Source organism: Diabrotica virgifera, chromosome 2 (genome assembly GCF_917563875.1).
Source record: "Diabrotica virgifera virgifera chromosome 2, PGI_DIABVI_V3a".
NCBI classification, from domain to species: domain Eukaryota; kingdom Metazoa; phylum Arthropoda; class Insecta; order Coleoptera; family Chrysomelidae; genus Diabrotica; species Diabrotica virgifera.
The window spans coordinates 272,572,997-272,598,997 of record NC_065444.1 but is presented as its reverse complement, the minus strand read 5'-3'; the positions used below and the strand labels follow the sequence as shown (position 1 = coordinate 272,598,997).

Below are 26,001 nucleotides of genomic sequence, written 5' to 3'. Positions count from 1 at the left end.
TCAGATTGTTCTTTGATCGGGCTACTTATCAGAAGTACATCATCAAATTGAAAAATAAAAAAAAGCTAAATAAAGGAAAAATAACGCTCAATAGTCTGTCTAGTCTACCAAGGTAAAAATGAGGTATAACCTCCGATTTCCTTGAATTATATTAATAAAATATTGGAAATACATAAGCTCAACTTACCCCCCACATCAAAATTTACTTCATGCTAATATATTTTATGCTTATTGTTTTTTTAAGGCAACTATCCCTTTTTTTCAAAAACAAAACAAGTAAAAGTGGAAAATGAAACATGTAATAATTTGAAGAACATTATTTGTAAGTCTAGAATTTGGGTTTTTTCGAAATATAGGTGTTCCTAGACAATTTTTTCATGTAGTTTGATGTTATTCAAAGAGAAAAAAAAAAGTTTTTTATTTATTTTAGTTAAAAAAAAATCGAAAAATTTTTGCATAAAATTTTGAGCGACCTCTAAAAAATTGTTTCAGGGCTGATACTTTAAGGATTTTATTTTTTCAGCACAAAAAAGTGAAAAAATATTTTTTTTTCCTAAGTTAATGGCACTGGCAAAGCCAAAAGGACAGTCATGTTGAAAAAATCATTGAGCTAAAGAAAAAAAAATCGATTTATTTTGAACCAGTCTACTTTACATACTTGGGGTATAAAATAATATATTCATTGTAATTGCATAGTAAATTTTTCCAAGAATTCTAGCAGACTGTCTTTTCAATATAGGCACATTAACTCATCTTTATTTACTTCATTTAGGTGGAACAAATCCAAGAAAAAATCATATCACTAGAATTAACGAAATACGACGACGTTCTGAAGCCGCAGTCCCTTAAACTAGACCAGGACGAAAACGATATCGAAGAGGAAGAATCAGTATCCGAAGTATCTGAACCTCCCACTCCTACGACGGATCAGGAGAAAACCCTCGAATCCGCCGATGGAGCCACGAACAAAAGACGAAGACGGAAAAGATCCAAAAAGGGAAAACACTAGTGAATAAAAGCGAACATTTTTAATCTCTTGTAAAAAGTAGAATTTTTTTATCTGTAAGTTGAGAATTGGCAACATTGGAAATTTTGAAAAATGCACTACTTACTTTCTATTCCTACGGAGTGAGTTTGATGTATGGAACGCATCAATTATCTTGGAATCATCTTGTACGATTTTTATAGATTTTTGTTTGTAAACGGCTTGTAATGCGACCGACATTATAGTGGTATTTACATTGTTGTAAGATCTTCCGATTTTCTGGAAATCTAAGGAACTTTCTTATTTTAAATGGTATACCCTATATATATTGTGCCTTTTGAAGTCATTAAGAAATACTCATTATTTTTCATCCAATGCTCCCTATACCTAAATGTCATAATTACGGAGTTATTACTACATTTAAATTATCTTTGCCGAAGTTAATACATTTAGATGAATAAGATGATATGAAAATATAATTGGTATTTCTTAATTACTTCAAAAGGCAAAAAATATACAGGGTGATCTATTCGAAATAAGAAATTTCGTTAATTTCCAGAAAAACGGAAGATCTGACGACAATGTAAATAATCAATATAATATTGGCCGCATTATAAGACCCTTACACACAAAAATCGTGCAAGCCGTTTCCGAGATAATTGAGCCGTTCCATAATTAAAACTCATTTTGTATATTTTAAAAATTGCCGTGTTGTGAACTCGTCAGTCTGTATTTTCTCATGAATTGTTTCACCAGGGTGGAAGGGATTTTTAAATGTTAAAATTATATTTAAAATATATTTCTAAATTATTTTTATTGTACAAAATATTTATAGATCTTAAATATTTTTATTACGATGAATTTATCGATGTATGTATAAACAACTTTCCAAGGCTTTTTTTATATTGTATAATGGAGACTGTGTAGCCGCCATCTTCTATTTTATTGTTTATTCATTACTAACTATATTATGTTTCTTGTATGTGGAGGACGGCTGCGCAGATGTTGATATAGCGAATGGGACAATATATTATATACATGTAACTAATATAATACGAAAGTGCTTTGGAAAAAACAATTCCACGTTTTTAATAAATGACTATATATTTTCTCTGGAGTTTTTATTTCGTTTCTACTTCTTGGGTGCCAAGATACCTTCTAGTTGAGTCTGAAACAAAAAAAAAAATAGATACAATTTATCACTAATAGGGATGGCAACGTTCTATCGAGATACATTAATAGTCGATGAAATGAAGCTGAAAAAATGGCAAAACCTCGAAATTTTTTCGTCCAGCATTGATTTGTACAAAAATTTGGGATTAGGCTCATTTCACCCTCTGGTTCATTTTCTATATTGAGCCGTTGTACGCTTTTGGTTTTTTAAGGGTGAAAACTACCCCTAATTGTAAAAAATTATAAAATAACATTTTAAACTTTAATATTGTCAACATTTGCTTCTAATTAGTTACATAATAATTGTTTTATGCTTTAAGATATACTATCATAATATTTCAACCCTTAAAACCACCCTTGTTGGAGCTATATATAAAAAATTTACTTATCCTTAAAAGAATAATTTCGGTTTGTATAGATTTATATATAAATTTGGGATTAGGAGCATCTCACCCTTTACTTCATATTCTATATCATGTTCAAGGGCGTTGATTATTCTTAGGGGTGTAAACTACCCCTTATTGTCAAACATTATATAAAAACGTTGTAACCTTTAATATGGGTAAAATTTGATTTTGATTGGTTAAATAATGATTGGTTTATGCTTTAGGATAAAATATCATAATATTTTAACCCTTAAAAACCACCCTTAATAACATTACAATTTTTATAAGCAGATAATGATAGATCTATGCAGAAAAAAGTAGAATTAAAGAATTACAAAAACATTTATTTAAACAAAAATACGAATTTACAAATATGTACAAATACACATAGAAATAGTTTTTTAGTCATCTTCCAGTATACGAACCGGTCCTGTGGTATTATATATATTTTGAAAATGCGGAAAATAAGCGGACTATTCGAATTTTTCGAAAAAAAAATTCGTTTTATAAACATAGCTACTTCAATTTTGGTGATAAAAAGTTTTTTCAAAAAACGATTTTGTAGGATTTTTTAAGAACTACAATAGAACCCCGCAAATCCGAACTAATTGGGGGGACAGCCTGTTCGGATTCCGAAAAGTTCGGATTATCCGAAAGTTAGCCTAAGAAACTAAGGAAGATGATTTTTAAAAGATATGGTCTGCCACCGATCCCTTTATGAAACTTTATCGGCACGTTTATGCCTCCAATATTCTAAAGCTGAAAAATATTTAGATCACTGAAATATTAAATCACTAACGCCAGTAGTTTTGTTTCGTCACGGTACATGGGAATTCGGTCATGTAAATGATTCATTTAATTTGTAATCTGGATATTGATTACACTATGTTTCTCATGTTTCTTATCTTTTTCAATGTTTTCGTTCATAGTATACCATGGGAAATGCGTATTATGCACATTCCTTTATTGATTGTGTTTTTATAAGTATGTACTATGTGTATTTATTTTTAATAAATTTCACATGTCCAAATTCCTATTAATTTTACATTGTTAAATTTTCTGGTTCTCTGTACATATAATAAACATGTTTTTAAATTTTTATTTTGAATTTTTAGAATTTTTTTCACTTTCCGTTGGTTCGGATTTGTCGAAAGTTCGGATTTGCGGGGTTCGGATTTGCGGGGTTCGGATTTGCGGGGTTCTACTGTATAAGACTGTTTAAATTAAATTCCGTTAGATCCCTTACTTTTTAATTAAAATGGGTTTAAAAGGCTCGAATAAGGGGGTGTTTGCTTGTAAATAGAGGTTTTAAATAGCTATATCTCGCTAACTATTTCCTGTAATGAAAATCTATGCACAATGTAAGTTTAGTTATTAAAAAATCTACAATTTAGTATTTTATCATTTTTTTCGCATCTCCAGTTTTTATCGGAGACATTTTGAAGTAAAAGGTGAAAAATCCGAAATTGCAAAAAATCAATTTATCTTTTAAACTCCAATTTTTCTAAAATTAGGCATTTTAAATAGGTCAAACTTCTTGAGTGTATTGACAATACAAATATGCAAGGAATTACAGAAAGGTGAAGACCAGATTTTAATTAGGAGGGTAGTTAGGGGGTTATTTTCACTGATTTTTTCGTTGAGAAAAGCAGGTACCGACCTTTTTTTATCATAAGTCGCTCTATTTTTATGCTAGAAATTTTTGTTATAATTTTTTGAAAGTTTTAATTATATGCTTGAAAAAAGATAATTTAAGTTTTCTTCGAGAAATGTAAAGTTTTCCCGTTATTTGGCTTTGAATATTTCAAATTATGCATTTGACGAGAAAAGCTAACTTTTAACATGCCGTATCTCGGTTTGTGTTGGTCTCAAAAGATATTATAGAAATAGAATTTAGTTTGTATTAGGTACAATTTTGATATCGGCAGTTTTTTCGATTAAATGCATATTTTTCGAGCTATTCTCAAAAAATCCTATAAAAAAGTCGATTTTTTAGACGAAAAACTGTTACTTTCAAGCGCGAACAACTCGAAAAATATTAGTTTCACGGAGAAAGTGTAAAAAACATTTTTTTCTTAGAATTAGTTTTTACATCGATTTACATGGTTAAAATTTAATAAAAATTTCCCACCCCCATTTAATAAATTATCGATATATTTAAAAATTTTGTCAATAATTTAGTTTATCGTAAAGAAATTATAGCGGCGCAGAAGATGTGGATGACTACATCTTGCACCGAGGCTGACAACCTATATAAACTCGGCGACAGCTTCAATCTCCACAAGAAAATTAAGGAAATTGCTGGTATCTTCAACACATTTATTTATTTAGCGTATGGCTCAATACATGGAATAAATACAATAATAATTGTAAAAAAAATGTACATAATTCAAAAATACAAACATAAGCTTATATAAAAACGAACATAGACAAAATACAGATAAAATATAAGATAATACAAACAGATAAGGTTATATCTTTAAGTCGAGTTGAGCTATCCATTCAAGGCCTGCAGGCGTAGTTTTGAAAAAGTCTTTTGGGTCTCCTCGGTACGCCCTCAATTCACATGTCTCCACTATGTGTTGGATGGTTTGATCTGGAGCACCACAGTCGCAGCTGGAGGTAGGCTGTTTTCCCCATTTATGTAGGTTGTGTGCGCATACTGCATGTCCCGTTCTAATTCGGTTTAGGCTCTTCCATATGTTTCGTGGCTGGTCGAAGCCATCAGGCTTTTGGACTGGGTCAATAAGGTTGGATACTTCAGGTGAGGCTTCCTCAGTCCACAGCGTGCGCCATCTGGAGGTAACATTGAAAGCATCTGCCGTTAGCTGTTGGGCTGTTCTTATGGGTGGTTTTCTGGATGGGAGTCGGTTTGCTGCTAAACTCGGGATGTCTTCATGGATTGGTAGTTGCAAGTTGCTATTTACTTTCGAATACTCCGTTATCAAGGCCTTTTGTCTTCGTAGGATAGGCGGAGGTATATGGCTAAGGATGGGAAGCCAATATAGTGGAGTAGTCTTGATGCAGCCACTAATCATTCTCATTGCTATATTAAGCTGCGTATCAACTATCTTCACATGACGACTATTTAGCCAGACCGGTGCACAGTACTCTGCCACAGAGTAGACCAAACTTAGCACAGATGTTCGTAGTGTGTCCGCAGATGCGCCCCAGTTGGTACCACAAAGATTCTGGATAAGGTTATTTCTACTACTTATTTTTTGTGCAGTTATTTGTAGATGTTTTTTAAACGAGAGAGTCCTGTCCAAGGTAACCCCCAGATATTTTGGGTAAGGTTGGTAGGGTAGTGCTACATTTCTCATTTTGACCTCTAATTTTTGGTTTGCCTGTTTGTTATCGAGGTGAAAACAGCTTACCTCAGTTTTATTTAAGTTGGGTATCAGGCGCCATTTTGTGAAGTATTCATATAGTTTGTTGAGGTCGTTTGTCAGCACGTTTTGAGTAATTTCAAACTGTTTGTGTTGTACTGCTATTGCTAGGTCGTCAGCGTAGCCAAACTTTCTTCCATCAGTGTCAGGTAGGTCCGATATATATAAGTTGAAAAGCATCGGAGCAAGGACTGATCCTTGGGGTAGTCCATTATTTAATTTCCTCTGTTTGCTTATGTCATTACCGTGGATTACCTGGAAGTATCGATCAGAGAGCATGTTGTTTATTAGTTGCAATATTCTTTGGCATGAGATTAGTTTGGTTAGTTTATAGAGGAGTCCCTCCTTCCAAACTGTGTCGTAGGCAGCTGTCAAATCCACAAAGACTACAGCCGTCTTTTGTTGCTTTTGGAAGCCTGCTTCTATATGCGTAGTTAGACTTAGAACCTGATCTGCGCAGCTTCGATTAGGTATGAAACCTGCTTGTTCGAGTGGGATATTTTCAAGAATTTGTGGGCCTATTCGGTTTAGGATAAGTCGTTCCAGCAGTTTATAGCAGCAACTGAGAAGTGCTATAGGACGATAGCTTTCAACTTTATCGTGGGGTTTATTGGGTTTTAATACAGCAATTATTTTGCTCTTTTTAAAAGCTTTTGGTATGTTTCCAGTTCTAAGGATCAGTGAATAGAACGCAGCCAACCATTTTCTTGTCCTTTGACCGCATTGTAGTAGGAACTCAGGATGTATCCCATCAAAACCAGGCGCCTTGCCAGTTTTCATGTCTCGGAGGGCTGATGTTATTTCTTCGTTGGTGAATTCGTGGGAGAACCTTGGGTTATGTCCGGCTGTTTGACGTAAGTTGTTGAGTTCCTTTTTTATATATTTTGTATGTTCTTTGTCACGTGGAGCCCTAGATAGGGTCACTATTCTGCTAGCTATTTGGTCGGGGGACAAAAAGTGGGGTTTTCGAACGAGCGGGGCACTTCCCCCTAGCTTTCTAAGTAGGCTCCAAGATTGTCTGCTCGATCTTTTAAAGTCCATCTTCAACACAGACAAGTATACACTACACATAATGGCCAAGATGAACTAATATTGGACTCTCGCGATATACTTAATACTTGGAAAATATACAGAGCTAATTTGTTCAGCGATCACAGAACACAAAAGTCATCAAAACTGGAAGACATCTACGAGAGGGCCAGATTCCAAAAAGTTGGCTTCGTTCTTCATTTATCACCCTACCCAAAAAACCACGTGCAAATTCTGCAAGGACCACCGACTAATAAGCATAATCAATCACTTTTTAAAACTTTTCATGAGAACAATACTACACATAAGATTATTTATGAGTTTCAGTGACGGGAGTCAGTTGGATTTCAAAAATGAACTTGAGGCAATGCTTAGTAAGTAAGAAAGTTTAGTAAAGAAAGGATGTTTTTATCTGTTTCATCGATTATGAGAAAGCATTCGATAATGTAAAACATGAAATAATGATAAAATATCTACAAGAATTATGATTGCCGAGGATATAGAATAGATAGAGGATAGAATAGGGAACTTGCATAAATTTTTAAATTCGAAAAAAAGGTTATAAATCACAACACAACATAATTTAAAGCATGTATCAAAGATGAAAAAGTTTTGTTTGTCTTTCGTTTGGCCCCTAAAGACGATTAAAAATTCAAATTAAAACAGGTGGTCCAAAACGCTTCGTGACGTCACTTGGTTTTACATTTACATTTTTCCAATAAAGTAAACAGAATTTTAAATTAGACGTTATAAACGTCAGTAGAAAATACATTTATGTGACTTTACAAGTGTTTTTGATCGTTTGAACTATTCATAGAAAATTTTTCTTTTACAAAATGGTTTTATTTTCAATAGTAAACCTTCGTTCCTTTCCTTCAAAAACAGTATAAAACTACAATCTTAACAAACTGGTATATATTATTACAATGACATACGATAAATGTCATTAGAATATAAATATTTTTGACTTATTCCACGACGATGAGCTTGCCAAATACCCAAGTAGGTGGAGGCCAATAAACTAAAGAAGGAGAAGAAGAATATACCTAAATATAAGGTTGTGTCTAGGTATACGTTACCGTGTACGCAAATAAAAAAGTTAGAGTGTCAGTGATTTCTTATTTTCTATTTGTTTAGTGTTTGTTTTTAAATTAACTACGGAGTGTGGACAATTATTTAGTTCTTTTAATGAGTTTAAGAACATTTTAAAACAGTACGAAAAAGATAAGAGACTATAAATTAATATATATTTTTTTTAGTTATAAATGAAATAGTATGTATTACCGTAAAAGATTAAAATAAAAAGAAGACCTAAAGCTTTCACAATAATAATTAACTTGTTCTGAAGCTATTATCCTTGTGGCGTTTTTGTAATCAACTATTCTAAATGGGAACTAAGCCACAATTTAACCAAAAAATGATTTTATTAACGTTTCGACGTCTAAATCGGACGTCGTTGTCAAAATACAAAATATTATTAAATTAAACAAAAATGGTGTTGCTTAGTAAAAAATTTTTCTAATAATTTATCTAATCTGACTAATTTTTGTATTTTGACAATGACATCCGATTTGGACGTCGAAACGTTAATAAAATCATTTTTTTAGTTAAATTGTGGCTTATTTCCCATTTAGAATAGTTGATTATAATAATTAACTTACGTATAAAAATTATTTTAGCAAAATTTGGTACATGTCATATCAACTAAATACATATATTTATTTTGCTAACCTAAATATATACTTTTATATATACATTGATTTATTACAATTAAGTTTAAAACATCTAAATAGTTCTGCTTCCCTTCCCTTAACAAGTATTTTTCTATCAAACAAACACTAAACATATCAAAATAGCATGTACCAAAATATACAGTCACTGCGCACGTTAAATAATGAAGTCACTGGCTTGATCAAGTTTAATTCGCGTGTACCTAACTTTTTTATTTTTCGTACACGTTAGAGTGTACATAGACACAGCGAAATATAACCATAATAACAGCTAATGTACAACTATGTGACGTCACGGGTCGTATGAACTATTTTATACCGCAGAAGACTTTAAATATGTATTTCTAAGTTATTACGAGTTTTTGAAGCGTGAAATTTTGGAAATCTCATTTTTAAACAAAACTGAACATTATTATGTAACAAAAAAAATGTGCAAGTTCCTTATTATAGCAAATATGTATTGGAAACAGACAGCAACAATGTCGGTCTTCAACATTTCAACGAAACGGAAGATTTCTCAATTAAAAAGGAGTAAAGCAAGGTCGTATACTTTTTCCAAGGTTGTTTAACTTTACGTAGAAAAAGCCTTCGCAGAAGTATTGGCAGAATAAGGATATTAAAGTAAACGGCATAGTTATTAACATCAGGTATGCCGATGACACAACGATAGTAGCAGAAAAAATAGAAGATCTTCAATGCCTTTTAAATGATTTAACTCATGCAAGTGAAGCTCTGAGTTTGAAGACAAAAGATAAAGTTAAACATTTTACCTTAAGTTGTTGATTAGTCTTCTTTAAAAAGGCTATTTCTTCCGTATGTTTCCTTTCTTCAGCTAACCTAGTCTCAGCTGCTCTTCTATCAGCCTGTTCGGCACGTTGTTTCAGTTCTGTAATTTGATTCTCTAAATCTTGTTTTTCCTTTTTTAAAGTTTCGACATCTTCGAATAGATCTGACTTGCCTTGCTCCGCTTGTAGTGCCTTTCTCATACCTAAAAAAAATTTATAATATAGATAACACTCATCGATTAAAACGTGATAGAACGAAAGTGTTATATATGAAAGTAGACGATTGCATTTCTTCTTATTTCGAGCTCGCATCATTCTTCTACAAGTGTTTTTATGTTTCACGTCTCATCAGGAAAACTTGTGTGGTAGCTCGAATTGAAATGCTGTTTATCTATATGGCTGTTATAGTAACATAACATGCCTGACTTCGCTAGTAGCGACCTCTATAATGAAGCAACGATAAGCCAGGTGACTTTGATGGCGAATTAGGTGAACTGCAAATCCAAGCTTACTGGAAGCTATTGGATGATGTTAGGAATAACCTTTAATTCCGACAGTACATCTGCAGTTTACCCTGCAAAACATCATCTTTTGCTCTCTTACTCAAAGAACAGAAGTTAAAATAAAAGTAGTAAAATTTATTTATGAACAACTTACCAAATGCTACACTGCTACAATATAAAGCTTGATAAGCTTCTATGGTCATGCGCATTTCATCTCTAACTCTTAATAACAATAATCCTCGTTCTGCGCAATTGATCGTTACTTGTCTGATAATTTCGTCAAAACATTGAGTATATAATTCCCTTCTCACGGGACAAATACCCGTTTCTCTAGCCTAAATAAAATATAAATATTTTTAAAAATTTGCTTAATATAAAATTGTAACTGCAAACGTCAGGTAGGAAGAATCAAAACAGCGTTCACCGCTGATCTACGCAGTAGTTCCAAATGTCGAGAAATTTCTGATAGGTGATACATTTATAGCTCAGACTAAAAAAAGAAACACACGGAAAAAAGATTACAGGTTTCTGATAGATTGAAGTCCTAAGGGGGACATAGTTAATGAAAAATGCGTGTAAAAGATTTTTATGTAAATTTTTTTTATAAATAAAAACCGAAAATGTCGTCTTTTACTATAGAATTTTCTGATTATTTTAGGAGAAATTTTTAGATTAAGAAACTAGTGGGCCATGTAGAGACGGTTAATTTGAATGTTCACAAGATCAAATACATCAATAACTTGCTGAGATAATTGCAAAGGACAATTTTTTGCACTATTTAACAAATAATGTTAATAATTATAGCAATAATGATCATACATAACATAAACTTACGTGCATAGAAATCGGCCCACCTAAAAATTTGTTTTTTTTTGAAGTCTCGTATTTCCTAAACCTGTTGTCCGATTTAAGCGATTTTTCAACGAAAACTTTTCGTTTATAAATTTGCAAAAGTCTGTGTGTTATTGCGTTGCCGCTCCTGCAATACTTAGAGCAGGTGTATCGATGGATTCTTATGTAGTTTTACCTTCTGAATCCAAATCTGAAAACGGCATTTCGATATATCTAACCGTCTTCGAGATAATCGACCTCAAAGTCTAAAATGTGACGTCACAATCCGGTTATTTCCTACCGACGTACTAAACGTCAGCTCAAATGGTTGATTAGGAAGTAGGCTACTTTTTTTAAAATCTCGATTTGCCAAGCATAGGTTATTTACATTTGAGTTTGACACTTCGTGAATGTCAAACTAAATTTTAAATTAAGTATTAATAAAATATCGGTGACATTTGATAGTGAATTTAATTATTATATAAAATAAATAAGATGTTCAAAAATACAATTTGAGTATAAATACTTTAAAAGCAATAATTTATTAACAGTTTTAAAAAGGTTTATACCAGTATAAATACGGCCTCCCCTTTATGATAAATGGACTGTTCCATTTGCTATAAAATTAAAATATGTATACCTAGTCGTTCGCTAAACTCGACACAACTGGCTAGTGATTGTAGAAGGTAATTTTTTTGTTTTTTGAGAATTTTGCCGAAATTGGCAAAATTACTAATTATTTAGTAATAATTATTAACTATTTAGAAATTATTTTTTTGTCGAATTAGCAAAATTAGTGACTAAAATCACTAGCCAGTATTGTGTCTGTGTACATCCTTCTAATGGAAAAAAATATTTGAAGATTTTTCTCAGATTATGGATACCAAGAACATTTTCATTTATAACTCTTTTATTTTTAATTTGGCAAATAAAAGTTATTCTTCATAAAAAGCTCTTCATGTTCTAAGATTTATGATGCAACCATCATAAAGGGTGTCCCAAAAGTAGGGGAACGGTCGAATATTTCGCGAACTAAACATCGGATGGAAAAACTGAAAAATACGTGTTCAATCATTTTCAAAAATCTATCCAATGACACCAAACACCAACTCCCACTACACCCCCTGGAGGTGGGGTGGGGGTAACTTTAAAATCTTAAATGGAAACCCCTAGTTTTTCTTGAAGATTTGGATTCGTTACGTAAAAGTAAGTAACTTTTATCCAAGACATTTTTTCGAACTGTGGATAGATGGCGCTATAATTAGGAAAAACGATTTATCCTGATACCATAGGTAAATTATAGAAACGGTCTAATATCTCGAGAAATACACTTCCAAATAAGAAACCAAAAAACAGGTTTTTAATATTTTTCGAAAACCTATCGATAAACACTAAACATGACCCTCCAACTTACTCCCTGGAGGTGGGGTGGGGGGTAACTTTAAAATCTTAAATAGCAATCCCCACTTTTTATTGCAGATTCGAATTCGTCATGAAAAATTAAGCAACATTTGTTCGAAACATTTTTTAAAAATGCCGATAGATGGCGCTAATAAATCGTATTTTTCCAATTAAAGCGCCATCTATCAACAATTCTAAAAAATGTTTCGAATAAATGTTGCTTAGTTTTTCATGACAAATCCGAATCTGTAATAAAAAGTGGGGGTTGCTATTTAATATTTTAAAGTTACCCCCCACCCCACCTTCGGGGGTGGGTTGGAGGGTCATGTTTAGTGTTATTCGATAGGTTTTCGAAAAGTATTAAAAAGATTTGTTTGGTTTCTCATTTGGAAGTGTATTTCTCGAGATATTAGACCGTTTCTATAATTTACCCATGGTATCAGGATAAATGGTTTTTCCCAATTATAGCGCCATCTATCCACAGTTCGAAAAAATGTCTTGAATAAAAGTTGCTTACTTTTACGTAACGAATCCAAATCTGCAAGAAAATCTAGGGGTTTCCATTTGAGATTTTAAAGTTACCCCCCACCCCACCTCCAGGGGATGTAGTGGAGGTTGGTGTTTGGTGTCATTGGATAGATTTTTGAAAATGATTGAAAACGTATTTTTCAGTTTTTCGATCCGATGTTTAGTTCGCGAAATATTCGACCGTTTCACTACTTTTGGGACACCTTGTATAAAATTTTATTAATTTTATACGAGGTATATAAAAAATATGAATTTCGATCAAGAGTAGTTGATCGTTCATAACCTTTATAGTTCATAACATTTAAATTAGAATGATATAATTGTACATTAAAACATAATTATTAATTCTAAACTACTTTTCATAATAGAAATTTTCCATATTATGAATTAAAATACTTAAATATACAAAGTTTTCGTTATGACATTATGACATCGCATTTTCAGCTTGTTTAATATTTTATAGCCTTATACTTCAACAATATCGCTGTAATAATATTATTGCTAAACAGGTAAGTTTTATTTTATACCGGGTGTAACAATAATAGTGTGTTTTTTCCTCTAAGTTCGGAACACCCTGTGAAATATTCTAGCGTATATAAAATATTGAAATTAAAACTAAACTGTAGGTTTAGGCTTTCTTAACATTTTGCTTTTTGATTCATTCGCTTATGTTGGATAATAAAAAGTTAGGTATTTTAACAACTAGCAACGTTCTTCATCAATACAGGGTGTTTCTAAATAAGTGCGACAAACTTTAAGCGGAAATTCTGCATGAAAAATAATGACCGTTTATAAACCATTATGACCATTTATAAACATATGTCCGTAAATGCTTCGTTTTCGAGATACTGGATGTTGATTTTTATTTACAAACTGAAAATTAGGGATTGCAATCCAGCAGCCTTTTCAATCCAGCTGGATTTTTGCAAGATTGGCCTGAATCCAGCGCGGATCCAGCAAAATGTGGAATCAAAATAAAAACACGATTTCAATGTTTTTTTGCCTGAATTCTAAATTTCTAAACAACAGAAACATGAATTATTTAGTTTTTTTAGAAGTGAGACCTTAAAAAACATAGGCCTAACCTACTGCGCACAAAACTGCACATATAGTTGGTTGCGGAGAAAGCCCTTTCGGCCTCTAGACTGGTCGGTTTTAAGATCATTAAATAGTCATAGACCATGGACAAATGATCGCCTTTCACTCCTTCGGTTTCATAAATGGCCATTTCCTTTTCCAAAATCTTTTCGTAATCTTTTTGAGAATCAGTTTTTTTTGGTTATAAAAGTTTTCTCTTTCTCGTTTCAATTCAATATTCTTGTTCCAGTAAAATTCACGACATCCGGATTAGTTGGCCCATTTTCTTCCATTATGTCCTTTTCCACTAGTTCCACAATCACTTGTTTATTGATACGACTCAACAAATTTTTCATATCTTGTCGCATTGTATTATTTTTCGGCATGAGGAAATAACCAGGATTGTTTAGTCCTTCGCCATACTTTTTTGGATTTTGTAAGTCCACTAATGTACCTGTAATTTCAGAAAGGCACCGTTCCGCGATTCTGTTGCGTAGTGCTTCAGATATATCGGCACTAAGGCTAGAGTCCTGGCTATTTAGTTTGTCTAAGGCAAATTTCATGGTTGTGTCGGCCGTTATCAAAGTCCACTCTCATCTGCAAAGAGCTTTTATAGCCAGTTTCACCAGTTAGAAAGTGGCGATCAACTCATTGACCATTCGCCAGAAGAGAATTTATCTCAGAATCAATGTCTATCAACGCTTTATCGATGCAAACTTTTAGGCTGTAGAAGCTTTTCAGCATACTGAGCTACTGCTAGCGTCATAGAATGGCAAGTTGCCGACTGACGGCTTTGAATAAAGAGGCTAATGGAGACATTAAGTAACTTATTTCGAATTTGACATATTTACGGATCCGCGCTGCTGTAAGCAGCGCGTAAAGCACGTAAGCATGTAAAAAAAGCGCTGGATCCAGCTGGATGCTGGATCCAGCAATTGCAATCTCTACTGACAATTTATTTACTGCTCTAAAACCGGTTGATATTTGCAAATGAAATTTGGTGGGCTTTAAGAGGTCATTATTGCGCATATTTGACATACAATTAAGAATTTTATATTCACCATTGGCGTGCATACGGGTCATATTACCCGTATGCACGCCAATGGTGAATATAAAATTCTTAACTGTATGCCAAAAAATGCGCAATAATGACCTCTTAAAACTTACCAAATTTCATTTGTATATCTCATGCGGTTTTAGAGCAATAAATAAATCGTCAGATTGTACGAACAAATTCAACATCCCTTATTTCTGAAACGAAGCATTTGTGAACATATGATTATAAACCTAACGGTCATTATTTTTTCATGCAGAATTACCCCTTAAAGTTGGTCGCACTTATTTAGAAACACCCTGTATTGATGAAGAACGTTGCTAGTTGTTAAAATCCCTAATAGTGCGGCCGATATGTGAAACAATTGCACATTTAATGATACAAGCATATAATTTGGACCACATATACTACACATATAAAGGTTTAAATTTAGATATGAGGCCATTTCAGATTTTGCCTTTTATAAAAACGGCGGGCATTCAAAATGGCGGCTAGATATATGTGTTTAATACTACCATAATTTTTGAACGAAAAGTCCGATTTCAACCAAATTTGGTATATAGGTTCTCTTTTTGATTTATAAGATGGGTGTGGTGAACTAGAGGAATCGGTTTACCAGAAGTTGTGTTTTTACTGGTTGTTTATGTAAAAATATGTTTTTTTTCAATTTTTTCCCTCTGTATATATTAATTTTTCAAAAAGGTAATACCGCAATTGAAAAGAGCGTAAAAATATTTTGTAGAAAATATTTTAAACTTTTTAGTTATGTTAATTATCATTTAATAAATGCATAACGTATCTTCACATGTACCTATGTGTGGCAGATTCGTGCAAATATTATAAGAATTATTGTGCATTTAATGGTAGAAGCATATAATTTGGACCACATATACTACACACATCAAGGTTCAAATTTAGATATAAGGCCATCTTAGATTTTACCTTTTACAAAAATGGCGGGCATTTAAAATGGCAACTATACATATGTGACTAATAGCACGATAACTTTTGAACGAAATGTCCGATTTCAACCAAATTTGGTATATATGTTCTTTTTTGATGTGTAAGACCAAGGTCTTGAACCGGAAGAATTGATTTACCAGAAGTTGTTTTTTACTGATTTTTATGTAAAAACATGTTGTTTTTTTACCAATTATTTCACCCTGTATATTAATTTTTTAAAAAGTTAATACCGGCGTTGAAAAGGGCGTAAAAATATTTTTTAGGAAATATTTTGAACTCTTTAGTTATGTTAATTACCAATTAATAAATGCATAACGTATTTTCACATGTACCTATTCACCCATGTTCGGCAGATTCGTGCAAATAATATAAGAATTATTGTGCATTTAATGGTAAAATCATATTATTTGGACCACACACACTACACACACAAATATTCAAATTTAGATATGAGGCCATCTCAGATATTGTTTTTTTTTTACAAAAATGGCGGGTATTCAAAATGAATCTGCCGTACATAGGTAAAAGGTACATGTGAAGATACGTTATGCATTTATTAAATGGTAATTAACATAATTAAAAAGTTCAAAATCTTTCCTAAAAAATATTTTTACACTCTTTTCAACGGCGGTATTACCTTTTTGAAAAATTAATATATAAAGGGTGAAAAAATTGAGAAAAAAAAACAACATATTTTTACATAAAAAACAGTAAAAACACAACTTATGGTAAACCGATTCTTCCGCCTCGATCTTAGCCATAAAAAAAACCTGGATGCCAAATTTGGCTAAAATCAAACTTTTCGTTCAAAAGTTATCGTGCTATTAGTCACATGTGTATAGCCACCATTTTGAATGATCGCCATTTTTGTAAAAGGCAAAATCTGAGATGGCCTCATATCTAAATTTGAACTTTTGTATGCGTAGTAAATTTGGTCCAAATTATATGCTTCTACTATTAAATTCACAATAATTCTTATAATATTTGCACGCATCTGCCACACATGGGTACATGTGCAGATACGTTATGCATTTATTAAATGGTAATTAACATAACTAAAAAGTTCAAAATATTTTCTAAAACATATTCTTACGCTCTTTTCAATGGTGGTATTACAATTTTGAAAAAATAATATATACAGGGTGAAAAAATTGAAAATATATTATTTACATAATATAAAATAGTTTTACATAAAAAACCAGGAAAAACACAACTTCTGGTAAACCGATTCATCCAGTTCACAACGATCTTCTAAATCACAAAAAGAACCTATGTACCAAATTTGGTTGAAATCGGACTTTTCATTCAAAAGATATCGTGCTATTAGTCACATATGTATAGTTGCCCATTTTGAATGACCGCCATTTTTGTAAAATGCAAAATCTGAGATGGCCTCATATCTAAATTTGAACCTTTATATGTGCAGTATATGTGGACCAAATTATATGCTTGTATCATTAAATGTGCAATTCTTATAATATTTGCACGAATCTGCCGCACTATAACTTTTTTATTATCCAACACAAGTGAATGAATCAAAACGCAAAATGTTTCGAAAGCCTAAAGCTACAGTTGAGGTTTACTTTCAATATTTTATATACGCTAGAATATTCCACAGGGTGTTCCGAACTTTGAGGAAAAAACACACTATCATTGTTACACCCGGTATAAAATAACACTTACCTGTTTAGGAACCATTTATTACAGCAATATTGTTGAAGAATAAAGCTATAACATATTAAAAAAATCACTTAAATCAGCCAACAGGTTTAGGAAATACGAGACTTCAAAAATGACCAAATTTTTAGGTGGGCCGATTTCTATGCACGTAAATTTATTTGTAACACCTTGATAAAATTGAGATCAACAATAAGTAGTTTGGCAAATAAGTTCAGTTCTCGCAGTCATTACAAAGGAAGGACAAAATATGTATCCTAATTATTATTGATTAAAAAATAAAGAGCAGTTAACTAGATTTTACCTGTCTTTGTTGTAGTCTCATATCTAGTTGCTCTTGTAAATTCACTACATCCAATCTTGTGGCTGGAGTTGTCGAGACTGCTTGTCTCCACATTTGACCTTCTTCTTCCCATTCTTTTGGTGGCAGGATTGTATTTAGAATTTCTTCAGTTTCTCTTTTTACATCTGCCGTTAAAGTCGCTCTTCTACCTACATCTTCCTACATAAAAGAAAAGTATACATATATACACCTCCTAAAGAAACGGATTTAGAGAATGCTATAGAGAACGGACCGGAGCGAATACGTTCATCGGAGCGAGTAGTTAAAAATATCCTCGAGAATTAACATTGCGAGAACTATATGTTCAATTTCATTCGTTCGTGAGCGTGTACGCTCAGGGAACGATCATTCTCGAGAATTGACTCCCCGGGATAGTAGAACAACTGTTCAGAGTAGATCAAGACAGAAAGAGTTAATCGCCAACGTCAATGGACTAGACAAGGCACGTTAAGGAGAAGAAGAAAAGTGTTTAGGACATAGAATTATGAAAAAAGAATGTGTGTGTGTGTGTACTTTGTACGTACATAAGAAGTTAGACTTCTATTATATGATTTCAACGAAATAAATATACTTTCAACAGGTTATTTGTATTTTATTTAAAGATTAAACTAATTTTTACTTACTACTTTCCAAAAATTTTTATTAAAACAATACCAAAAATAAAAAAATAGAAAACACATGGATTCGAACCGGGGACCTCTCGATCTCCGGTCACACGCTCTACCACTGAGCTATATTCTCTTTGCTTTGACAGGTTACAAGATTTCTCATACATACTGACAAATTTAATAGACCAAGTGAAGTATACAAAAATACTTTAAATATACTTACTATTATTATAAAATATCTTATTCCCGAGGAATACAAATCCAAAGACACAAACATTATAATAAATATATTTACTAAAAACACTAATAATATATTCTTTTCACGCACACCTTATTTGTGCTACATAAAGATGTAGTGACTAATACCATACTGGCGGTGTGCGCATGCGCCAGGGAATGTAAAAATTCACCCTCGTCCCTAAAGAAGTATAACTTCAAAAAATAGACGAGCAACTACAGGAATTACAAAGAATAATTAATCTAAAATGGGCCGCATATAGAAGGTTAGGGCATGCTTTTAAAATCAATATACCAACAAACCAAAAAATGTCAAAATTATACAAAAGGTCAATGCGTATTGTCAGTAATGACTTCGGCGACGAATACATACACTGGCAGAATACCATCAATTCTCAAGAATTGCCTGAAAGGCGAGACCACTCAAAGAAAATGAAGAGGGCTATATGCTTGGGCATTATAGTGAAGAATATTCTATGCCTTGTGTTCAATCTCAAATTAATCCCTTAATTTGTAATCTCACATTATTCTTAACTTCTTAAACTGTTATAGTTTCACCGTGTATAATTGAAACATTGGGAAAATATATCGAGTAATATTTTAATTATTAGAGTCCAGTGAACCTTTTGCAACCTAAATAAATTGCCAAATCGTGGTATTTCCAATTGCACTTCCTAGTACATGTTGCAATAGTTTCCTCAATAAACTGTAGTTGTAAGCTTTCGAAAGATTACAAAATTCGTTACTGTTTGCAAAAACAGGACAACTATAAAAAAACAGAAGAACAATAATCATTGGAATGAAGCAAATTGTTGCTCTAACAAATGAAAACACCAGGATTACAGACAGGAATGAAATAATACAACCCACGACTAAATTCTAAAATGGTCTATACAAAGTCCCTGAAACACTTGAAGAAACAACCAGTAACCAAGTAGATGTACCAGAAGTCCTTTCGGAAGAAGTAGAATCGACAATCACAAAAATGAAAAGCGGTAAAGCAGCTCGAATAGAACTGCTTAAATACGCTGTCAACAAACACACCAAGGTCTTCTTTAAGTCAAAACGTCAACGGTAAATAAATTGCCAAATCGTGGTATTTCCAATTGCACTTCCTAGTACATGTTGCAATAGTTTTCTCAATAAACTGTAGTTGTAAGCTTTCGAAAGATTACAAAAAGATTATTGATTGAATTGTATATTTTGACTAGATTATAAATTAGCCAAAGGAACAATTTTGGGTCGCAGTCTATTATAAAAAGTTACCTGAACAACATCTACAGTGTAATACTCAGTAGCTGTCAATAAAACCATATTTTACTCCACACTCAAACATTTATTTACCATCGTCGATCGAGAAGAAACGGACAAAGGAGCATTACAAAACAATTCGATCCTGAGACTTACATCGAATTGTCCATTTGGTCCTTCGAGCCGGATATCTTGACTGATATTAAAATGACAATTACGCTCCATTTAGGTGCGTAATTTATCTGTGGTTAGAGCATTCAAAGATATCTACTTGTTTCTGTATAGTGCAACGTATTGCAATCGCTGGGGGATTTCTGCATCCATATTTCTTTTATGGGCTGCTGTATAGTGTCATGATGGTATCGTGGCTACCTTCGTTATATAGTTCCGCTGGGAGGTTATTTGTTTCGGGTGATTTGTTTCTGGCTAGTTTTTTAACTGTATCCTTAACTTCAAGAATCGTTGGAGTTTCCTCTTCCTTTTTTCAGTTTCCTCTTCGTCTTCCAGGTTTTTTTCTTCTTCCTCTATATTAAGTACCCAATCAAAATATTCCACCCATCGATTCAATATATCCTTCATTATTAATAGGTCGTCATTATGACTTCTGCATTATGCATGGACATGAATCAGGATATGTATGTTTTGTAGACTTTGAAAAGGCATTTGATAAACTTCAACATTAAAAAGCTTGTAGATATATTAAAAAGCAAAAATATCGAGTCGTGATATGAAAATTATATCTAATATATATATTGGAATCAAACTGCCAAGGTAAGAGTTGACAACCAGGACACCAAAATACAGAGAGGAGTCCGTCAGGGTTGCGTGCTGTTCCCACTACTCTTCAATGTCTACAGTGAAGCGGTATTTCAAGAAACGTTCTCAGATTCAATCGAAGGTATATCTATCAATGGAGAAGTCTTGAACAACTTACGTTTTGCAGACGATACAGTAATAATAAGGGATAACAACAATGATTTACAGAACGTAATGCAACGCCTTAATGAACGCTGTCATGAGTACGGACTGAAGATGCATTTAAAGAAAACTAAATGCATGATCATGACTGAAGATACTGTAATTGAGAGCGTGGATAACTACAAATATTTAGGAACATGGATAACATCAAAAATGTAGACCAAACCAAAGAAATTAAGACACGTATTGAAATATAGGTCTGGATCCCGCGTATGAAAAAAAAGTTGAATAATAGCAAGCTGAAAATTTGTTAATAGATTAAGGGTGTCTAGTCGGACAAACTTTGATATATGGGAACACTGGAAGAGGGGCAGTTTTAATTGTGGAACAGGTTAAAAATTTGGAACGGTCAGACCACGAAAACGGCACATGTATTTTGTCCGACAGAACAGACTTAAACTCTCCGAACAGAGATTAAACTCTTATGCAAAAATCAGACTGCTATTTATCACCAAATGGGCGTTTTAATGAGTAGAACATGTAGAATATGTCAAATGACAGGTGATAAATAGCAGTCTGATTTTTGCATGAAAGTTTAATCTCTGTTCGGAGAGTTTAAGTCTATTCTGTCGGACAAAATAAATGTGCCGTTTTCGTGGTCTGACCGTTCCAAATTTTTAACCTGTTCCACAATTAAAACTGCCCCTGTTCCAGTGTTCCCACCCATATAGCACACAACGTCCGATGTACGTCCATATAATGTACATTTAAAGTCCAAACGTCCATGGACCAAAACTGGACGTACTATGTACGTACATTACGGGACGTCCATTGGACGTTTGATTTCAACGTACATTGGACATCCATTTGTGGTCCATGGATAGTTTACACAAAACGCGACTATTATATTAAGTCCCAATACAAACTAAATGAGAATCTTCTTGACAACGTTGTCGCTCTTCGCGCTATCGGTCGTGAAAGGTGTAGTATTAGGCAGGTACTTTTAGGGGATTATCGCTGTTAATTGTTGTGGAATACTGAAGGATGGTTTATTTATGATAATTCACAGAATGGCAAACGCGCTTGTAATATACAACAGCGGTACTGACTCTAAAAATAGTTTGGAACAGAAACAGAACAGAGATTAAACCTCTTTTTAATGTGCATGCTTCCTAGGGCGTCATTATCTGAATCTCGTCTTTATGAAAATACATCCTGTGATATATTTGTGTTTTCTGTTTATCGTGCAAGTGCAGTCGTGCATTAATGAAGTTCCTATTATAATGAAGTTATAGTAAAGAGAAATAAAAAAGGTCTTTTGTGTAATATTTTTAAGTATCTATAAGTTTAGTATTATAAGGAACTATTTCCTATAAAAGCTTTTTGCTATGTATTCACAAAATTATGGATACTAGATTGCTTTCTGAAAAGTGCCCTACAAATGTCCATAAGACGTACATTGAATGTACATAAGGTGTACACTGAAAGCTCCAATACAACGTACAATGTACGTTTGTAGCGGACGTTCTATGGACGTCCAATTTTATGAACTCTGGACATTCGTTGGACGTCCATCGGATGTCCATTGTACCTTAGCGGGACGTCCATTGGACGTTCCAGTGTACACAGATGTATGTCCATAAAACGTACTTGTGCTATCTGGGCATATATCAAAGTTTATCCGACTAGACACCCTTAAGCTATTAACAAATTTTTAGCTTGCTATTAATCAACCTTTTTTTCATACGCGGGATCCAGACCTAATAGCACGTGCATCATTCATTAAACTTAAAGTTTCTTTGTTGTCGGGATATAAGGTTATAACTACGCCTAAAGATGCTTCGGTGTTACGTGTTCTCTACTCTTCTTTATGGCTTGGAAGCGTGGACATTAAAACAAGTCCATCTGAATAGGTTGGCCACCTTTGAATTTTGGTGTTACAGAAGAATCCTACGAATATCATGGATTCAAAGAATTCAAACGTGGAAGTAACTAGAAGGATAGGAAATAAACCGAACATAATATTAACTATCAAAAGACGAAAACTTGAGTACTTGGGACATATAATGAGAGGGCAAAAATACTTATTATTACAACTTTATTATGCAAGGCAAAATCCGAGGAAAGCGAAATGTGGGAAGACGAAGAACATTCTGGCTTAAGAACTTAAGGGAATGGTTCGGATGCTGTAGTGCAGAGCTATTTAAAGCGGCAGTCAACAGGGTGCGCATTGCCATGATGATTTCCAACCTTCGATAGAAGATGTAACTTAAAGAAGAAGATGACTTCTGTAATAGTTATAGTTGCCTTGAATTATTTTCTGTTGATGACAGCTTTCTTATAAAATGTTCTGAATGTTTCTTATTCAAGTGGTTTCGTTTCTTTCTTTTGTGTATCCTCTTTTGTGTTCTTCTCTTTGTCTGGCAATTCTCTATATTTATTCTAGTCCGTAAGGTAAGCATTTTCCTGTAGGCTTCATTTTTTTCTCTTGCTACATCTTGTATTAATCGTCAAACCAATTATTTTTACGTGCACAAATCTGTCCCTATGTCATCTTTTGCTATTGCTTCAATATTTTCTTCTATTCTGGTCCAGTAGGAGGATAGATCTTTCTGACCTTTTTCGTTTACACTTTGATTCCTTAGCCTGTTGGTGATGTTTCGCCAGTACCGTTGTTACATTCCATTTCCTTCTAGCCAAATTATTTTCCATGTTGATGGAAGAAACTGACCCAGCTAGAAAAACGCTCCTTGATAGACTCATTAGTCAGAGAAGAAGGGGAAGACCTAAAACAAGGTTCCTTGAATGTATGAGACATGTGGGAATACCTGTTTGGCTGAGGAAGGTGATAGATAGGAACGATTGAAGAGAAATTCTTGAGAAGGATAGCAGAAGGATATTGATAATGTGAGTAAGGTATCGATAGTTTAACTAAACTAATCTTTAAGAAAAAACAGAAACCACAAAAGTTTAATATAAAGCTCCTCATGACATAGCTTCATTCCGGAATTCAAGACAAATCCAAATAAATAAAACAAGAACTTATAATGGAAACAGTTAAAATGAAAATTGATAAGAAAATAAGACAGAAAATACAGATAAATAAATACATGAAATGAGGAATTAAAAAACTGCAAGATAAAAATAGAGCAAACCGTTCAAAACTGAAAAATTATAATGGAACTGAGACAGAAGGAAATAACCCAAAATAACAAATTGCAAAATAAAACTTAAATTAACAAAATAAAATATAATTAGCTACGCCCGAGAGATGACGACAAAAAATAGAAGATATAAGTTTAAAAACGGACTAGTTTGTATAAAATAAAAGCTAAAAAATATTATTATGAACAAAACATATAAATATAAACACAAAAACTTACTCCAGACGGTCCTGGCTTAGCTTCATGTTTAGACACTAACACGGGGTTATCATATTTGACCAAAGTATTTGGTGAGGGAATTATTCTTTCAGTGGCCATCGCTTATATAAAGCAATATTGTATGTTAGAAATTAAATATCGCTGTTGGTATTTTATGACACTGGCATTGTCATGTATGGCAATGGTTACCAAGGAAAAGTTTTATCGATAGTCTGTAACTATGAAACAATAAACTTCTTTTTCAGATTTTTAGATCAAGACATAGACGAAATTGAAGTTGTTGGCAGCTATATATACCGTGGACATCTGTAATTGGGCTTTGCCTGTACATAAATACACTCTATCTATAGAAACCTTAAACTTAATACGTTTAATCATTTCCTCTCTCCTATGGCGATACAGCCCAAAATATTGGTATAACTCGTGGTTCAACCTTATTCTCCATAATATACCATTTGTATCAAATCGGTCCAAATATCCTCCTTAATATCTTTCTTTCGGAAGGATTAATAAGATTTATTGTTTTCTGTCATGATCCATATTTCTACGCCATATATGTTGCTATTGGTTGTATGATGGTTTTATATATTTAAACTTTACTTCCATATGGATATTTTTGGATCCAAATTTTGGGTCCTTATCCGTTTCCGTATTTCCTTCTCCTCGCTACCGTCCTCAGTTATCTGTACACCCAGGTACAGTCGGAAAAATGAAAGAATAGGGCTTTTCATCGATTGTCATTTGTTTCGAGCTTCTGTCATGTGTCACATAATATTAATATATCTACGTTATACGTCTTTGGTTTGTATCATTGGAATATGCCAATAACGTATGACGTAGATAAATTAATATAATGTGACAGATGACAGAAGCTCGAAACAAATGACTGAATGAAAAGCCCTATACGCTGTGAGCTCGTAGGTAGAGGGGATAATGAAAAATTCGCGAGCGCCAGTAGTGACAAGTTTGTAAACCTTTACTGGAAATTTGCTTTTTGACGTTCTGCATTAAGAGTTGCATATTATAGCTTTTAAATGTCTCACGAAAGTTGTTGTATTAAAGAGTGTCGAAATACTGGTTACAATAGTAACTGTGTATTCTACAACTTTCCTGTCGCTAAGCATAAGGTGATTTAACGACAAAAATGGATTGATGCAATTAGAAAAAAGTAAGTAAACACAATTTTAATTTTAAAACGGTAGAAAAATTTGAGGTAAAGGATCAGTTAGCACACTCTCGAATTTTGACGGTTTTAATTTTACAATCCAATCCTGAAAGAAAATTTGAATGCGTGAAGATAACGACCAATCTCAGCAAACGTAGGATGCCGTTAACTGTCATTCATAAGTTACTATTTAAGAAGTATTATACTATAATTATATTAAATTATTATACTTTTTTGTAGAATAAATTTTTTCTAATATTAGTTGTCAACATATAAACGTCAAAACGATAAGCAAAATCTATGAATAATAAATTCTGTACTTACTGCTATTAATTATCGATTACAATCCAATTACTTCTTTACGTTGTAAATATTAAACGATAAGAATTAAATAATAAGTTTGAAACAACTATTATTTGCTTTTCTACTGTCCTCTTTAAAATTCCGGCCGAAATAGAAACACTAGTCAACCGTTAGATGGCCATAGCAGCAATACCAGCGAAACTCACAGAGTATAGGCAACACTTTTTCTTTCCAGAAAATTTCCGGTAAAAGTTATACTAGTAATCCTGTAGGTAGGTGGCG

The 26,001-nt window shown here is 33.0% G+C and overlaps 2 protein-coding genes across 8 annotated transcripts in view; one reads left to right on the top strand and one right to left on the bottom strand.

Moving 5' to 3' along the window:
• LOC126880627 (protein lap4-like) overlaps window positions 1-2,095 on the top strand; it is a 506,864-nt gene extending 504,769 nt beyond the window's left edge. For 6 of the 7 annotated variants that reach the window (XM_050644639.1, XM_050644640.1, XM_050644642.1 and 3 more), the window contains one exon: window positions 773-2,095. In XM_050644639.1, coding sequence (XP_050500596.1) covers window positions 773-1,009 — 237 coding nt within the window. In that variant the 3' untranslated portion in view covers window positions 1,010-2,095. The remainder of the gene's footprint in view (window positions 1-772) is intronic. The other variant, XR_007696657.1, reaches the window with a different exon arrangement.
• Window positions 2,069-24,474, bottom strand: LOC126880635 (33 kDa inner dynein arm light chain, axonemal). The gene is made up of 5 exons (XM_050644655.1): window positions 24,252-24,474; window positions 17,816-18,013; window positions 10,135-10,315; window positions 9,463-9,680; window positions 2,069-2,153 (listed from the first exon to the last, which is right to left on the bottom strand). Exons 1-5 carry the CDS (start codon window positions 24,348-24,350, stop codon window positions 2,118-2,120), a joined length of 732 nt encoding a protein of 243 aa, XP_050500612.1. The 5' UTR covers window positions 24,351-24,474; the 3' UTR covers window positions 2,069-2,117.
• Between the last annotated feature and the right edge of the window lie 1,527 nt (window positions 24,475-26,001).